Source organism: Hemitrygon akajei, chromosome 14 (assembly GCF_048418815.1).
Source record: "Hemitrygon akajei chromosome 14, sHemAka1.3, whole genome shotgun sequence".
In the NCBI taxonomy this organism is placed as follows: domain Eukaryota; kingdom Metazoa; phylum Chordata; class Chondrichthyes; order Myliobatiformes; family Dasyatidae; genus Hemitrygon; species Hemitrygon akajei.
Window position 1 is genome coordinate 60,505,924 of NC_133137.1, and position 19,091 is coordinate 60,525,014.

At 42.0% G+C, this 19,091-nt stretch overlaps 1 protein-coding gene across 1 annotated transcript in view; it reads right to left on the bottom strand.

Moving 5' to 3' along the window:
• Positions 1-14,507, bottom strand: part of dera (deoxyribose-phosphate aldolase (putative)) — a 54,787-nt gene extending 40,280 nt beyond the window's left edge. Inside the window, exons 1-3 of the mRNA XM_073066189.1 lie at positions 14,395-14,507; positions 4,907-5,004; positions 535-682 (exon numbers count right to left, since the gene is read on the bottom strand). Coding sequence (XP_072922290.1) covers positions 535-682; positions 4,907-5,004; positions 14,395-14,425 — 277 coding nt within the window. The 5' untranslated portion in view covers positions 14,426-14,507. The remainder of the gene's footprint in view (positions 1-534; positions 683-4,906; positions 5,005-14,394) is intronic.
• Between the last annotated feature and the right edge of the window lie 4,584 nt (positions 14,508-19,091).

The window sequence follows — 19,091 nt, forward strand, 5'->3', positions numbered from 1 at the left end:
TTCTATCTTTGCTGGTCTGACACCCAGTTACGGGGTACGTAACAATAGAGATGCACCTCTACAACAGATTATGATCACTTATGATATATCTCTAGACACAAACTTGTTCCCTTTAAAGAAGCCTAGGAGAATACCATACCAGTGTAGTAATCCCCATACAATGTCTTAAGCAAAAAGGTCAAAGGCTTCTAAATAGCACCAGCAAAAGCATTTTGCATTGTTACAGTCCAGAATCAGAATCAGGCATAGTTGTGAAACTTGTTGTTTTGCAGCAGCAGTATATTGCAATACCTAATTAAAAAATATATAAAATATAATAAGAAATAAAAAAATTAAATAAGTGTGCAAAAAGAGCAAAAAATAAAGTAAGTAGTCCATTGTTCATTCAGAAATTATTTGGCAGAGGGGAAGAAGCTGTTCCTAAAACATTGAGTGTGTGTCTTCAGGCTCCTGTACTTCCTCCTGGATGGTAGCAATGAGAAGAGGGCACATCCTGAGTGATGGGGGTCCTTAATGATGGATGCCTCTACATACCTTTATCATCCATGTTCAAACACTTCAGTAGGTCCTCCTTGATGGGGTGCTTAGCTTTATGGCACAGCCTCTGGACATTTGAAGGCGTGTCATCACCAGACAAGGTGGTAAGGTCAATACAGGTTACAGCCTTCAAGAGCCATGCAGCCTGCAAAATAGCAGAGAGGAAGTGAGTTAACAATGACAAGACGTGTGTGAGAGAAAAGTACTGCAATACCATTTTCTGCCACCAGATAGAGATCGCACATTTATAACCAGCACTGAAAGCTTGGACTGGCAGAAATACCACACTGATCACTGCACTCTAGCTCCTGCTAGTTAAAATTACCATTTTGTGTGCTTTGCTCCAGATTGCCAGCATCTGCAAAATCTCTTGTGTAAACATATTCACTCTCATGTTGTTGACTGTAGATCAGGGGTTCCTAAATGGGGTACATGGACCCCTCAGTTAATGGTAGGGGTCCATGGCATAAAAAGGGTTGGGAAACACTGCTGTAGATATTCAGTAAGAACCCACAGACCATCCTCAAGGTCAACTCTCATCACACAGCCCAGCTCATTCTGCTCCCGATCCAGCATGAGATGTGGATATGGGTTTTTCTCTCTCCTCTCTGACAAAGATCACCAGATGGTAGAAATATCCATTTGGTTTGAATATTGATGAGAGAACATTTTGATGGTCCCAATCCAATTCACCAATTCGCAAACCGTGAGATGTTGAAAGGAAACAAAAATATCCTATTATATAGGCTGCAGGCAGCCCCACCATCTTGCAACACACTGAGCATTTCAATTTTCTCACTACAATGTTTGTGGTAATTAAGTATTCCCAAAAGCATCCAAAGCTTTGAACTCTGGTCTTTTGGCTAGTCTGGCTTTTGGAAGTCATTCAATCCAATCTGATCCATCTGTTGAACACAATGAAGAAAATGACTGAAGATACCCAATGTATAAAACAGCAGCAAAGGCTCCATACTGTAAATTAGAAATAAATAAAATTTCAAACACACGACTGTTTACAGAAACTATTACAAGAGTACGTTTAAGCAAGGGTGCACAAATGTTCCCCCTCTTAAAAAGTTTTTGGTATGATCAAACTCTGCAAGGAAAAAAAGCATTTTAATTAAAACTTCTGTACAAATTTTATATACACCCTACCTAGAAAGGAAGAAGTCGAAGCCAGAATAAAAAGGTAGGAGTGGGGAAGCAGCACAAGCTACCAGGTGATAGATGAGTCCAGATGAGAGGTCTCTTCCTGTCTCAGCCTGAAACATCCACTGATCATTACTCTCCACGCATGCTGCCTGACCAGCTGAGTTTCTACACTATTTTGTGCAGGTTCCTCCACATTTCCACCACGTGCGGAACTGCTTGTGTAAAACATATTCACCATCATGCCGTTGACTGCAGATGTTCAGTAAGAACTCAGAGCATCATGGTCAACTCTCAATTATGATTTATTACAAACATATCACAGTAAGTCACTGCAGTACATGTGTGTATTTACTTTGTGATGAAAAGTGTCAGTATTTTTCAGCAGCATTCACTAAGCTGGTTATCGTTCTACAACTGCTTTACTTTCCAAGATGTACAGTTGGGGTTAGGAGTTGTGCACATGCTAGGTTGGTGCCAGAGCATGGTGACCCTTGCAAGCAGCTCCCAGCAAAGACCTAGCTGATTTGTATGGTGCAAATGACACATTTCATTGTATGTTTCAATGTACATGTGACAAATAAAGCTAATCTTATTTTATCTTAATTTTACAATCTCTTTTTGCCATTACACAACTTCTTTTCTGCTTCTCTTTCTTAAAGATAGGAACAAACACAATACAATGATTTAGTGAAAATTTTCCACATAGCCTCAGAAAAGCTGCACTAAAGTGATTCCTGTAATTTATGGTAACAGCACAAAACAAACAGTAGTCATCTGCAGAAAAAGATCTTCAGTTTACAGCTCACAATGAAATCTAATGTCTGGTTGTCTGATAGTAACCTAACTATTACTTTAACGTGTAAAAAGGTCTGTGCTTATACCGCATATTTTCAAATTTTGAAAATTCACATTATGGGATTGAAAAATATTTGTTTTCTTTAAGATTAAGAATGGATGTATACTACACTGGAAAGATCAGCCAGAAGCTGCAGAATTATTTTGAGAATTTAATCTCCCCTCAAAAATCTCTCTCATTCCCTTGTTGTTACCCAAAGACAGACAGGCCATTTATTATATTCTGGGCGAGAGGAACATTTTTGTAATATTGTCCAAGAATCCTCAAAAGTGAATTCAGTGTCCTTAAATAGCCTACTTCTTAGAAGCCATTCAATCCAATTGACCTTTTTGCTTGCACCACTGAAGAAGCCTACTTGCACAGGTTAGTTTGTGTGAGTTAATATAAAGGCCTATTTACAGAAGTGTGTGCATGTATGCAAATTAAAGTTCCATGTCAATTGAAGCAGTCTACTTAATTATATGGTAAAATCACTTTTACTTCAAGAAACTAAGCTCCAACTGTAATAAGTTCATACTCCTGCCACACAGAAAAGATGATGTAATGAAAATCACAGGATTCATCACTATTTTTGAGGAGCAAGATGTAAGTTTAGAAGCAGAATCACAAGAGCACAAGAAGCCATTAGACTCAATTATCTGGGGCAAGCCTTTGAAGGAACCTATGAGCCCATATATTGTTGAGGTGCAAGAAGAAGCCCATGCAGCTGGTGGGAGAACATGCAAAGTTCATACAGGCAGTTCTGGAAGTCAGGATCAAATTCAGGTCACTGGAGGTATGAGGCAGATGTTCTATCTCTGAGATGTGATACTCTGCTACTGCTATTTGTTAAGGAGGTGTTGCAGCAGAGCAGGAATAGTTCCAGGTTTCCATCTTAATAATAATGAAGAGAGAGAGAGATACATTTCCAAGTTGGTCTCTAACTCAAAAGATGAACTTGCAATGCACCTGATCTCCTTGGTTTCTAGGTCATACAGGTTGTCCGAACAAAAAGTTCTGAAAGAAATGCTGCAACGAATTGCTGTGGGTTTCCTCTGCGAATTCCAGTTTCCACCCACAATCCAAAGAGGTACCAGTCAATAGGTTAATTGGTCACTGTAGATGCTCCTATGATGAGGCTAGTGTTAAATAATAGGAATGCTGGATAATATCAATTCCTTCCAATATTAAAATCAATTATTTCCCAACAAATTAATCTCTCATTTCTTAGTTAACTTCACATCCACAGAACCAATGACTCTTTACCACCCACAGGCTTCAATTTCATGAACTGAATTGACCTTATTTCTTACATCCTTCACATACATGAGGAGTAAAAATCTTTACATTACATCGCCGTATAAATGTGTAATCATAGTAATTTATAATAAATAGAACAGTCAATGTAACATAGAAATACACTCAAATCAGTGTGAGTTAATCAGTCTGATGGCCTGGTGGAAGAAGCTGTCCTGGAGCCTGTTGGTCCTGGCTTTTATGCTGCAGTGCCACTTCCCGGATGGTAAGAGCTGGAATAGATTGTGGATGGGGTCACTCAGGTCCCCATTGATCCTTTGGGCCCTTTTTACACACCTGTCTTTGTAAGTGTCCTGAATCATTGGAAATTCACAACTACAGATGTGCTGGGCTGTCCACACCACTCTCTGCAGAATCCTGCGATTAAAGGAGGTACAGTTCCCATACCAGGCAGTGATGCAGCCAGTCAGGATGCTCTCAATTGTGCCCCTGTAGAAAGTTATTAGGATTTGGGAGCCCATACCAAACTTCCTTAACCGTCTGAGGTGAAAGAGGCACTGTTGTGCCTTTTTCATCACACAGCTGGTGTGTACAGACTGCATGAAGTCCTCGGTGATGTGGATGCCAAGGAACTTAAAGCTGTTTACCCTCTCAACCCCAGATCCACTGATGTCAAAAGGGGTTAGTCCATCTCCATTCCTCTTGTAGTCGACAACCAGCTCCTTTGTTTTTGCAGCATTGAGGGAAAAGTTGTTTTCTTGACACCACTGTGTCACAGAGATGACTTCTTCCCTGTAGGCGATCTTGTTATTGTTTGAGATTAGGCCAAACAATGTAGTGTCATCGGCAAATTTAATTAGCAGATTAGAGCTGTGGGTGGCAACATAGTCATGGGTGTACAGGGAGTAAAGGAAGCGACTTAGTACACAGTCCTGAGGGGCTCCTGTGTTGAGAGTCAGAGGGGTGGAGGTGAGGGAGCCCACTCTTACCACCTGCCGGCGATCTGACAGGAAGTTCAGGATCCAGCTGCACAAGGTAGGATCAAGGCCAGGTCACAGCTTCCCGTTAAGCATGGATGGAATTATGGAATAAAACCTTCAAGGAAAATTGTCCTTATGTACATACTTGCCACTCCTTGGACAAACACCTCCTTGTCTGAATTTGTTCAGCACGTCTCAGTACAGCAGGTTGATTCACACGAACACTGGAGATCCAGCCCAAGTCTGAAAAGACAGTCAGACAGTCAGGTCATGAAAGCCATGTCATTCCCAACATCTTCCTCCCCTCCACCCCTCCCGGCTAACAATTCAAAAAAAGAGCTTTAAAGAATACAATTTGTCAAGGGTTGATGAACAAAGGTGGTGTGGTCTTCTTATACAGTAAACTTCCATTGAAATTCCAGCACTTCCCACTGAAACCAAGTTGTTCCCAGAAAAATACAGAGACAACTGTAACCATTGAAAAACCTCACTAAACAGTGACACGTTTATAGATGATTATATAAAAATACAAACAAGCACAAGAAAGTTAAACTACAAGTAACAATTCTACAGCCAATCCAACAATTCCCAGATGTTACATTCACTGACATACCATTCACATGTTGCAATGCATACTGCAACACATTAGACATATCTTGATAAATTAGCCAAAATCGATTGAAATTATCCATATCACTTCAAATATACTTTTGCTACTTGCATCCAGTAGTTTTAAAGTGTGAGATTTAAAGGCAAACAACAATTCTGAAATCCAGTCTGCTATGAAATTTGTAAAAAGAGGTAAACAAAAGATGCTTGACACTGACAGGATCCCTTGCAGATTTAAAAACTACTTTATGCCAATAGATCCTTGAAAAGCCATCGATTTATTGACAACAGGAGTAATTAGTTGGAGGTCCATGAGCCAGTAGGGGAATGGAGGTGGAGAGGGGTAGTAATGTTAAATTCCTTGGCATTATCATATCAGAGGGTCTGTAGCGGAACCAGCAGGTAAGTGCCATCACAAAGAAGGCACAACAGCACTTGTGTTCCTTCAATGTGGTACATCTAATGATTAAGTGCCAACCATTCTACTTACCAAGAATTTCTCCTCCGTGATCCTGACCACAGTTTACATGCTGCCAAAGCAGATGTTACAAAGGCATTGGAAGTATTGAGTACCATGATCTGCAAAAAAGTAGTCTACCCTGATACCTTTCAAATCACTGTCTGGGACTTCAATCAGACTTGTTTGAAGAAATATCTACCCAATTATCATCAACCTATTACCTGCAGCACCAGGGATCCCAACACTCTCGACCACTGCTAAACTATGATTAGGAATACCTACTTTGGGAAATCTGATCACTTGGCTGTCCTCCTCTTAACCTGCATACAGGCAGAGGCTAAGGAGCAAAGCTCCAGAATTAAGGACAACAAAGAGTGGTCACAGGAGGCAGAGGAACGGCTTTGAGTCGGTGGACTGGGCAGTGTTCAAGGATTCAGAGGATCTGAATGAATACACAACATTGTCACAGATTTTATAAAAACAGTTGTAGACGAGTGTGACCCCACAAGGTCATTCCGAGATTTCCCCAACCTGAAGCCCTGGATGAACCATGAGATTCACTGAGGGCCAGATCAGTGGCATTCAGGTGTGGTGACCAACTTAAATACAAGATGTCCAGTTACAAACTCCAGAAAGTCACATCACGTTCAAAGTGGCAATTCCGGATCAAACTTGAATCACTGAATAATGCTCCACAACTATCACCTCCTACATAGCGAACCCAAGCAACACAGGTGAAAACAAGGCTTCACTCTCAGATGAGTGAGCACAATGCCTTCTATGCTCACTTTGAATGTCAAAACATGGAGGCACCTTAATGAATTCCCACAGCTCTCGATGACCTTGTAACACCATTCAGGAGGGTGAACCACGGTAAGCATTCAGCCCAGACCAAGTACTTGACCACGTACTAAAGATCTGTACTGATCAACTGCCTGATGTTAACCAATATCCTTAACCTTTTGCTTCAGCAGTCAGAGGTATCCACTTGCTTCAAGCAGGCTCCAATTATACCAGTGCCTAAGAAGAGCATGGTATCTTGTCTCAATGACCTATTGCCCAGTAGCACTTACATCCACTGTGAGCAAATACAGCTCGAATGCCATATTTCAGTTTGCTGATGACACCACTGTCATTGGGCAAATCAAAGGGCGGAGACTGAAAATCTGGCTGAGTGGTGCCACAATAAGAACCTCTCACTCAATGTCAGCAAGACCAAGGAGCTGATTGTTGACTTCAAGAGGAGGAAACCGGAAGTCCACGAGCCAGTTCTCATTGGGGGAATCTGACATGGAGAGGGTCAGCAACTTTAAATTCCTCAGTGTTATAATTTCAAAGAATCTGTCCTGGGTCCAGTATGTAAGTGTCATTACAAATAAAGCACAATAGCATCTCTTCTTGCTTAGAAGTTTGACGTATTATCTAAATCTTTGGCAAACTCCAGTAGATGTTTGGTGGGGTGTATAATGATTGGGGTTGCATATCAGCTTGATATGGAAACATCAATGCCCTTGAAAGGAAAAGCCTACAAAAAGTAGTGGATACAGCCCAGTCCATCACAGATAAAACCCTCCCCACCACTGAGGACATCTACACGGAGCAATGTCGCAGGAAAATAGCATCTGTCATCAAGGCCCTCCACCATCCACATATGCTGCTGCCATGAGGAAGGTGGTTCAGGAACCTCAGGGCCCACACCATCACATTCAGGAACAGTTATTATCATCAACCACCAGGCTCTGGAACCAGAGCGGATAACCTCACTGCCCCATCACCGAACTGTTCCCATAACCTATGGACTCTTCATTTACTGTTCTCAATATTTATTGCTTATTATTTATCTATCATTATTTTGTTTCTTTACTTTTGTATTTGCACAGCCTGTTACTTTTTGCACATTGGTTGTCTGTCTGTCCAGATGGTTGCAGTTTTTCACTGATTCTATGGTGCTTCTTGAATATATTGTGAATGAAATATGAAAGAAAATGAATCTAGGTGTTGTATGTGTGGACATACAGCTAGTTTGATAATAAATTTACTTTGACATTGAAAAACGAATCAAACTTCCACTCTATTTACTAAAACTGTGCCTCCTTAAGCAGTTCCTTGTTATTTGAGAGTTCTGATGAGCATGGGAATCACTTAATTTCACAGATGGAGCAGGTAGCACGACTGTGAGGTGGCGTGCTCCTCCCAGCTTCTGTGTTCCCAACGCATGTGCTTGAACTTCTCAATATCACCCTGCCTTTTATTAAGGGAAGGCTCCAGGGAATACCGATTTGACTGAAATCCATGTCTGGATAGAGACTTAAGTGCCATGCCGAATCAGAAAGCTCAGGTATGAGCCGAATCGAAGCGGCGGGGTCCAGGCACCAGAGCAGCCCAATTCAATGGAACTCTTGGTTTGGTTCAGTTCAGATCACTGCTCCATGAGCTTTACTTGGCTCTGGGACTCTTGCGGACTTCAGTTCAGAACACCATTTGTTTGCAGGTTTTGTCTTCTCTGCACATTGGGTGTTTGATTGTCTTCTTTTATATTTTAGGGGTTCTTTTTTTCATTTGCATGATGTGCTTTTTTTCTCTCTCTGCACTTTAGGCGTTCGACAGTCTTTTTTAATATGGATTCTTTTGGGTTTCTTTGTTTCGTGGCTAGGAGATGAATCTCAAGGTTGTATAATGTATACATACTTTGATAATAAATGTATTTTGTTTCGTGGCTAGGAGATGAATCTTAAGGTTGTATAATGTATACATACTTTGATAATAAATGTATTTTGAATATTTTGAGCAGATCCTTGAATCTTTTACTCTAGCCTACCTAACACTCCTGTCACATGACAAAGTGTTTGTTTTAGGAGTCTGTATTTACGATTCCAGAAGCTTGGCAAAGCAATGTACCGAAATTCTATCAATAGCCTGTAACTCATGAAACAACCCATTGTATATGAAAATTCACAAGATTCACTCTGTGCTGATTTGTCCTTGGGACTTGGTTCCCACATTAGTTCACTTCAAATGCATTAGCCAGACATACAATCTATTACCAGACTGCCTGCAACCAATGATATAAATACTAAAATTTATTCCTCAAGGGTTCATTCCTCAACCCTTGATTTAAAAATTGCAGTGTGGCTTTGTACAGCTGGATATTCCTCACACAAACTCTTTGTCATTCACAGACCCTCACTCAGTCAGTTTGGAAAGAGTTTGCTACAAATTTTACAAGTAGTAGACTATGCGTGAATGATGTGATTTTCATTTAACTCCTCTCCACCTAACAAAGGCAGGAAAGTCATTCCAACAAAGGATTTCCAAGCATCTAACTTTCCTATTATATTCATCACAATATCACAACACGAGTGAAGTTAAAATCTATGTGTCAAAAAAATTCAACATGCTGATAGAAAGTAGAGAAATGGTTGCAGATCTCCCAGACCAACATTAAAATCATTTTGCAGCATGTTGCACTTCCAACCTAAAGCAACACCAAAACAGAATTGGGCACGTTATGCAACCTGCTATATTGTTTTAAACAAAGCTATTAGCATAACACTATTAGAGTGCCAGCTGTAAGATCAGGGTTCGATCTTATTGGAGTATAAAAGTTGCATTGTTTGGTGTGTAACCAAAACTATGTAGTCTGAGTTTGCTATTTGCTATGCATGTACCCAATTGAATGTAGAAGACAATGGTGTGTTAATGAGAGGTAGCTAAGAGATGTAGATTAGAACATGATTAAGTCAATGGGTAGAAACAATAGTGGCGGATGTACTTGTGATACGCAACTGTAGACCGATTGGATATGCTAATGCAACTAAACCAGGAGATTGCCATAAAAAATGCTATGTACAAGGATCGGTGGGCAATCAGCGACTAGCTCACTGACTGTCTCAGCTTTGATTTACAAATTAAAGTTTAATACTTCTTGAAGAATCTTCTGCGTCTCCTGGTCGTTTGTGGGGCACGAGAAACCACGACAGTCTCTGCTGGTGTCCATAAGTTCACATGTTCTCTCTATGACCACGTGGGCTTCCTCCTAGTGCTCCAGTTTCCTCTCACATTTCAAAGGCTAAGATTAATAAGTTGTGGCTTCAGAAACTTTGTGACATTTGCAGGCTACCCTGCATGTTTAATGTAAATGACACATTTCACTGTACACACGTGGCCACTTCATTAGGTACACCTGCTCATTAATAAAAAATGTCTAATCAGCCAATCATGTGGGAGAAGTTCGATGCATAAAAGCATGCAGATGTAGTCTAAAGGTTCAGTTGTTGTTCATACCAAACATCTGAATGGGGAAGAAATGGAATCTAAGTGACTTTGACCCTGGAATGATTGTTCCTGCTAGACAGGGTAGATCGAGTATCTCAGAAACTGCTTATCTCCTGGGATTTTCATACAACAGTCTCTAGAGTTTACAGAGGATGGTGAGAAAAACAAAAAACATCTAGACAGTAGCAGAATTATGAGCAAAAATGCCCTGTTAATGAGAGGTGAGAGGAGAATGGCCAGACTGGTTCAAGCTGATAGGAAGGTAACAGTAACTCAAATAACTCTCCTATAATGGCGTGCAGAAGAGCATCTCTGAATGCACAACACATCAAACCTTGAAGTGGATCAGGTACTGCATCAGAAGACCTTGAACGTACACTCAACGGCCACTTCAATAAGTACTGTAGGTATCTAATAGAGTGGCCACTGACTGTATAACCAATAAAAGGACAAATGCAACAGGAATAGGTTCAACCATAAAAACCTCCTCCACCATTCAGTTAGAGGTACTGATCTCGACCTCACTGCACTTGTCTTAGCCAAGCCTACCGAGAGAAAAATATACTGATACACTATCTCAATAACGGGGATACCAGAAATTTTAAATAAATTTGAGAATAATGAACCACTCTACCGGTTGCGCAAGACTTAATGAGGAGGAAACTGAGTTCACATTCGAAGAAGCAATTAAAATTAATTTTAGTTCATTAGTTTATTTTTCAAATTCTGTAATTGTATTTACATCTTCTCTGTATTTAGAACAGGTTTGTTGTGTGCAATTTTGTGTTCAGACATAACCAAGAACCTGAAATTAGAGTGCCAATTTTTCATGATTGATAATAAGTGGCCACTGAGTGTATTTTTCGATATACATGTCACAAGTATCTCTTTAAACCTCCCTTTACTTCTCTTTGACTGAAACAGAAATGTTGCAGTACCCCCTTTGTACACAAGAGGGAAATTGCAAAGTTGTTGAAAAGTAGAACTGTGGCGGTTCTGTATTAGCTCCTTGTTAAAAATAATGACCTTAGAAAATGTATATTTTATAACAGGCTTATAGAAGAAACTAGAAAAATTCTTCTTTTCCTTCCATACTCATGCGAAGTTCAAAATCCTACTTATTTACATAAGTTGGCATCAAACACAAAGACTGAAGTTATGGTATATTTTATTATGATGCTGAAAGACCAATTTGTTTCTCAATAGCATGGAAATATTGCACAAAATGAAGTTTCATTAAAATCTGTCAGCAGACCAGAACAAGCTTCAGAGAGGAGAAAAATTCATTTGTGATGCAGTTAAGCAAATAAGAAGATTCCTATTTTTTTCTGCTCCCCAAAATACACTTTATTTTTGAAGAGGTATGATACAAGATAGTTCTCTGAGCTGGTTTAGACGATGCAAGGAAATTAAACTTGTATAAAATTTTGCCAGAAAGTATCTACAGATTAATATTTTTCTGATTGGCAATAAAACCTGAACTTGTTAGCTGATCAACATTAGAGCAAATGAATTTACAAGTTACAGTGTTTCCTTCATTACTGCATTGACAGTGCTTTGGGATGCCTTGAGTTTGAGAAAGTACATCACAAATTCAAGTCTTCTTTCTTTTACTGAGCAAATATGGTGTAAATAATGTGGCACTTCTTGTTTTAAATCCTTGCTAATCAGGTGTGTTCTCAAATTACATTAAGGCCCCAAAGAGGTAGTGTCGGTTTTAAGTGATTGCTCCAAATCATCCCCTTGTCAGGTTGCTTTGAGTCCAGATTTTGTTTAGCATTCCTAAAAGTGCTCCATTTTGATGATCATGGCTATTGTTCCTCCAGAGATTTAGTACAAAATTCTAGAGTTGACAGATATTGTAATCATTGCTGAGGGAGTGTGCATTATTGGCATTATTTCAGATAAATTCCACATTAAAACAAAGGGCCTGTTTTAATGCCAAAGTAGATATAAAAGATTTTGTAACTGCTTAAAGCAGAGAGTAGTTCTCAGTAACCAGCTCAATATTTATCACCCAGCAAGCAACACAAACACAAACCGGACTTTGCAGTACAGTATTTTGTAGTTTGATTGGCACATATTCCCACAACACTGACTATATTTTAAAAATTCCTCAGCGGTTATAAAGTAGTTTGGAACATTCTGAGAGTGACAAGTAGATTTTCTTTCTGATCTTGCACTTGCACTGTAAATGGAGCTTCTTTCTGCCTGACAGCTGGTAGATGAAGTTTGTGCATGATATTAAATGCTCTTGTTTAATTTTTGTACATTGATCCAGTAGGTGAGACTAGAACAGAGAGACATAGCCTCAGAATTACAGGGAACATATTTAGGATAGAGATGAGGAGAAATTGCTTTACCCAGAGAGTAGAGAACTTGTGGAATTCTCTACTCAGGAAAGCAGTAGCTAACTCACTAAGTATACTTAAAACGTAGAAAAATTTTTTGCATGGCAGAGTAATTAAGGGTTATGGGGAAAAGGCAGATAGGTAGGACTGAGTCCATGGCCAGACTAGCAATTATTTTATTGAATGGCAGAGCAGGTACAATGGACCAGATGGCCTCTCCTGCTCCTATTTCTTATGTTCCTACAGCCAAGACTGGCTTGAAGCTCTGCTGATGCCAAGAGCAAACCCATCCTCCTCAATGACAGATCCCAGATGGTGCTGAAGTTTGTTTATTGTCTGTCATCTGACATAACATTCCTCTAGACCACAGTACATCTACAATACATATGTATATCACACACAACACATAAAACAAAATATTACCACAAATAAATGCATGTGAAGTGTGAAACAAAACAATAAACAGCTCTCTGTCCTAGTGATGAGACCTCCATGGTCATTAGTCTCAAAGCCAGGGAGAAGACGTTGTTACCCAGTCTGCCAGTCCCAATCCTGATGCTCCTCCCTGACGGTAGTAAGTCAGAGAGATTGTGGGATGGGTGGTAGGGATCGTCGTCAATACTTCGGGTCCTTCGTATATAACATTCCCAGTAAATGTCACATATATGGGGGAGGGAGACCCCGGTGATCCTCTCGGCAGTTTTTACTATCCTCTCAGGGTCTTGCAGCTTCTGTGCCAACAATGAAGAAGCCAGAGAAAACACTCAATGGTGTTCCTGTAGAAAGTTGTTAGAGTGGAGAACAAAAGCCCTGCATGCCAATTTCCTCAGGAAGTGTAGTGAAATGAAGCATTCAGAACCACGTCCATTAAACAATGTTAGGTAACAGATCCAACAAGGCTTCCTCCTGAGATTCCCTTCATCAGAGACACCAGTCTCCAGCCAATCTGATTCACCTTTGAGAACTAGATACTACAAAGGAAATGGACCAGATAAACCCCAGCTCCGCCATGACCCGCGCGCATTGGTCTCCAGCCAAGCTGTTCCAGCTCACTTACAACACTGTCATCTACTTGATATTGTGGAAAGATGTTTAAGAAGGTCATGTTCACACAAGTTAATAACTGCCCAGTCACTCTCCTTTCACTCAAAAGCAGAAGTTCCTCACCAATGCTAAACCTGGGTTCCATCAGGACCACTTGATTCCTAACTCTATTGAAGCTGGCATGTAAATGTGTGGATACAACGAATAATTTGTGATTCTGTGACAAAATACTTCCTACTTTACTGGATGAAAACAACTTTAACAGCTATTAAGTAAGCCTACTTGCGTGGTTCCCCATCCATTCCCCAAAACCATCCGCACACCATCCACTGGCCAGTGTGAACTAAATGCAGTTACTCGCCCCAGCTAACTAGCACCATTGTACTCATAACTTTTAAATTCCAGAAACATATGAAAACTAATATACACAGAGGTAGAAACAGTGCAGAAACGTTCACATTAGTGATCAATATGATCACTAAAGAAAAATATAAACATATTAACCTCGCACTCGATTTGATCCTTCACTTGTTTACCTGCACTGCACTTACTCTATCTGATGCACTTTACTCTGCATTTTGTTATTGATTTACCTGCTGCTAGCTCAAATCACTGTTTAAATAGTTTGATCTGTGTGAACAGTGTGCGGAACAAACACCTTCTGTGCCTCCACTATGTGTTAACATTAAACCCATTCCGATGCCCGTCGTGATACCCCTTTTGATGGGCTTCTCCACTCAATGCTTGTGCGGCAGGAGAGCCACCGCACTCACCGCCTCCTGTCAGAACTGGAGCTCAGCAAACTGTTCCCTGTGCCGCGCCCCGCGTCTTCCTGAAGCGCCCGTTTCCACCGCACCCCGCACGACCCACACCATCGCCCTCCGGGTTCCTTACCCAACTGAGTACCGCAGTTCCTCGCTGCCATGACGCCCGAGCCCACTGAGAAACGTGCAATGAGCTCCAATCGTTACCACCGACTGAGAGAGGTGGTGACGCGCCAATCACAGCATCCCTAACTGCCTCACGTACAGCCAGTCACAGCAAGCTGCCTCCAACACACCCAATCACAGCACTCCGTAACTGCTTCACGTACAGCCAATCAGAGTAAACTTTCCTCAACACGCTCAATCACATTAGCCAGGCGCTTCACTAATCGCCCATAGGCTTTCTGGAACACCCAATCAGAGCAAACGGCTCCAAAGTCCCGAAACTTTCATCCCCAGCTCCGCTAATCAACGCAATTCTCCCCCAGCATAACCAATCACAAATGGATTTGGGATAGAGCGATCTCGACCAGACACCTTGTCAGATTCTGCTTGACTCCACTGTTCTTCCAGCGGTTTTTTGCTTGCCCCAGCCAGACTAGAAGAAGCACCCCGCGAGGTTGCTGTTATCACAGCAGCCCTGTCCAATCGCAAAACCAGTTTATCAACCCATGCCCTTGACTGTCAGTTTAATTGCAGAACAGACCTGAAAAGTGGTAGCCCGGTTGACCGTCCGGTAAACTACTGTTAAGAAAGCACAATATTGATCAGTCATAGGATGAAGCAAGGAGAGCAGGGTATCTGGATGTAGATCGCAGAAGACAGGGGCAGGCACAAGGTGATCAGCCAGCACACCAAAGTGGAAATGGCCAAGCAACTACCATAAACAGATCGCTTGCAATACCAGAGTTAACACCACACTGGACCATTGCTACACCACTACCGGGAATGGCTACTGTGATACTCCACACCCTCACTTTATAAAGTCTGATCACCAGCTGTACTTCTACTCCCTGAGTATAGGCAGAGACTGAAGACTGCAGCACCAGCGGTGAGGGCCAAGAAGGTTTGGACAAGGGAAGCACAAGAGCGACTACAGGACTGCTTTGAATCTGTGGATTGGATTGTATTCAGGGATTCATCTTCGAACCTAGATGAGTATGCTGCAGTTGTTACCGACTTAATTAAAACTTGTGTGGATGAGTGTGTGCCCACAAAGACTTACTGTACATTCCCAAACCAAAACCATGGATGAACCAGGAGGTATGTCGTCTGCTGAAGGCTAGATCTGTGGCATTCAAGTCTGGCAACCCAGGTCTGTATCAGAAAACCAGGTATGATTTGTGAAGGGCAATTTCGAACGAGGTTGGAGGTGGCATCAGATGCATGGCAACTCTGGCAGGGTCTGCAAGACATTACTTCCTACAAAGTGAAACCTAATAGCTTGAGTGGCAGTGATGCTTCATGACCAGAAGAACTCAACGCCTTCTATGCCTGCTTTGAAAGGGAGAACATAACTACAGCTGTGAAGATTCCTGTTGCACCTGATGACCCTGTGATCTTTGTCTCAGAGGCTTCAAAGAGAGTGAAACCTTGCAAGGCGGAAGGTCCCCAGTAAGCCTCTAAAAACCTGTGCCAACCAACTAGTGGGAGTATTCAAGGACATTTTCAACCTCTCACTGCTACAGGCAGAAGTTCCCACTTGCTTCAAAAAGGCAACAATTATACCAGTGCCAAAGAAGAATAATGTGAGCTGCCTCAATGACTATCGCCCAGTAGCACTCACATCAACAATGATGAAATGCTTTGAGAGGTTGGTTATGACTGGACTGAACTCCTGCCTGAGCAAGGACCTGGACCCATTGCAATTTGCCTATCGCCACAATAGGTCAACAGCAGACGCAATCTCAATGGCTCTCCACACAGCTGTAGACCACCTGGACAACACAAACACCTACGTCAGGATGCTGTTCATCGACTGTAGGTTAGCATGTAATACCATCATTCCCACAATCCTGATTGAGAAGTTGCAGAACCTAGGCCTCTGTACCTCCCTCTGCAATTGGATCCTCGACTTCCTAACCAGACGACTACAGTCTGTGCAGATTGGTGATAACATATCCTCCTTGCTGACAATCAACATTGGTGCACCTCAGGGGTGTGTGCTTAGCCCACTGCTCTACTCTCTATATACACATGACTGTGTGGCTAGGCATAGCTCAAATACCATCTATTAAATTGCTGATGATACAACCATTGTTGGTAGAATCTCAAGTGGAGACGAGAGGGCATACAGGAGTGAGATATGCCAACTAGTGGAGTGGTGCTGCAGCAACAACCTGGCACTCAACATCAGTACAACAAAAGAGCTGATTGTGGACTTCAGGAAGGGTAAGACAAAGGAGCACATACGAATCGTCATAGAGAGATCAGATGTGAGAGAGAGAACAGTTTCAAGTACCTCGGTGTCAACATCTCTGAGGATCTAACCTGGTGCCAACATATTGATGCAGTTATGAAGAAGACAAGACAGCGGCTATACTTTATTAGGAGCTTGAAGAGATTTGGCATGTCAACAAATACACTCAAAAACGTCTGTAGTTGTACCATGGAGAGCATTCTGACAAGCTACATCATGTCTGGTATAGAGGGACTACTACACAGGACCAAAAGCTGCAGATGGTTGTAAATCTAGTCTGCTCCATCTTGGGCACTCGCCTACAAAGTACCCAGAACATCTTCAAGGAGCGTTGTCTCAGAAAGGCAGCGTCCATTATTAAGGACCTCCAGCACAAAGGACATACCCTTTTCTCACTGTTACCATCAGGTAGGAGATTCAGAAGCCTGAAGGCACACACTCAGTGATTCAGGAACAGCCTCTTCCCCTCTGCCATCTGATTCCTAAATGGATATTGAATCTTTGGACATTACCTCACTTTTTTTTCCCTAATATACATTATTTCTGTTTTTGAACTTTTTTTAAAATCTATTTAATATACGTAATTGATTTACTTGTTTATTTATTATTATTTTTTCTCTGCTAGGTTATGTATTGCACTGAACTGCTGCTGCTAAGTTAACAAATTTCACATCTTATGCCAGTGATAGTAAACCTGATTCTGATTGTAACTGCTGCTCACATACTATGTGCCCATAATGCTGCAGGAAAGTTCCTCCTCCCCCCCCCCCCCCCATTTGCACCTGTGCTTCAGGTTTAATATCACTGGATATGTCATGAAATGTATTGTTTCACAGCAGCAGTACATCACAAAATGTAATTTTTTAAAAAACTATAGCTTACAAGAAATATATAAATTTAGTACAAAAAGAGGAAAAATTAAGTGAGGTAGTGTTCATTGACCACGCAGAAATCGGATGGCAGAGGGGAAGAAGCTGTTCTTGAAACGTTTGAGTGCATGTCTTCAGGTTCCTGTACCACCTCCTCCTCCAACAGGAAGGCAGCATGTCCTGGACAATGGGGGTCCTTACTGATGAATGCCACCTTCCTGAGGCATTGCCTTTTGTAGATGTCTAGGATGTTGGGGAGACTATTGTCCATGATGGAGCTGGCTGAGTTTACAACTTACTGCAGCTTTTTCCCCTCCATACCAGACAGTGATGCAACTAGTTAGAATGCTCTCCACAGTACACGTAGAAATTTGCAAAATCTCCTTAAACTCCAAATGAAATATAACTACTGTCATGCATGCCTTCTTTTCAACAGTATATGCTGGATCCAGGCCAGATCCTCAGAAATGGTGGGTCCACTTTGCTCTCTAAAGACAGAATGAATGGGGGGGGGGGGGGGAGAGAGAGAGAAGAGGGGGAAAGAATTGTAATTGGTTCCATAATTATCACTAACTCTTTCTACAGGAAGGCTTGGCTAACATACAAGTTTCATTGGCAGATGCTGATAACTAGCAATTTGATTAGATAGTTCAGATTATGAAGCAGAGTCTCCATCTCTGGAGATAGACTGTCCACTGATATCTTCTATAAACCCACTGACTCCCATACTACCTTGATTATATCTCTTCACACCCTGCCAAATGTAAAAACTGCTATTCCCCATTCCCAGTTCCTCCATTTCCACCGCATCTGTTCCCAGGATGAGGCTTTCCGTTCCAGGACATCCAAAATATCTTCTTTAAGAATCGTGGTTTCCCTTCTGCCGTCATCAATGATACCCTTACCCGCATTTCCTCCATTTCCCGCACTTCGGCCCTCACCCCATCCTTCCTTCACCACAACAGGGACCGTGTTCCCCTTGTCCTGACCTACCACCCCACCAGCCTCCGGATCCAGCATATTATCCTCCGCAACTTCCGCCACCTTCAGCAGGACCCCACCACTAAGGACACCTTTCCCTCTGTATCCCTCTCTGCTTTTCGCAGGGATCGTTCCCTTCGCGACTGCTTGGTCCACATGTCCCTCCCCACAGATCTCCCACCTGGTCCTTATCCCTGTAAGCGCAAGTGCTACACCTGTCCCTACACCTCCTCTCCTACCACCATTCAGGGCCCCAAACAGTCCTTCCAGGTGAGGCAACACTTCACTTGTGAGTCTGTTGGGGTAATCTATTACATCAGGTGCTGCCGGTGCGGTCTCCTCTACATCTGCGAGACCCGACGCAGATTGGGGACCGCTTCGTCGAGCACCTCCGCTCCGTCCGCAACAACAGACAGGATCTCCCGGTTGCCACTCACGTCAACTCTGCTTCACATTCCCATTCGGATACGTCCATACATGGCCTCCTCTACTGCCAAGATAAGGCCAAACTCAGGTTGGAGGAGCAACACCTCATATACCGTCTAGGTAGTCTTCAGC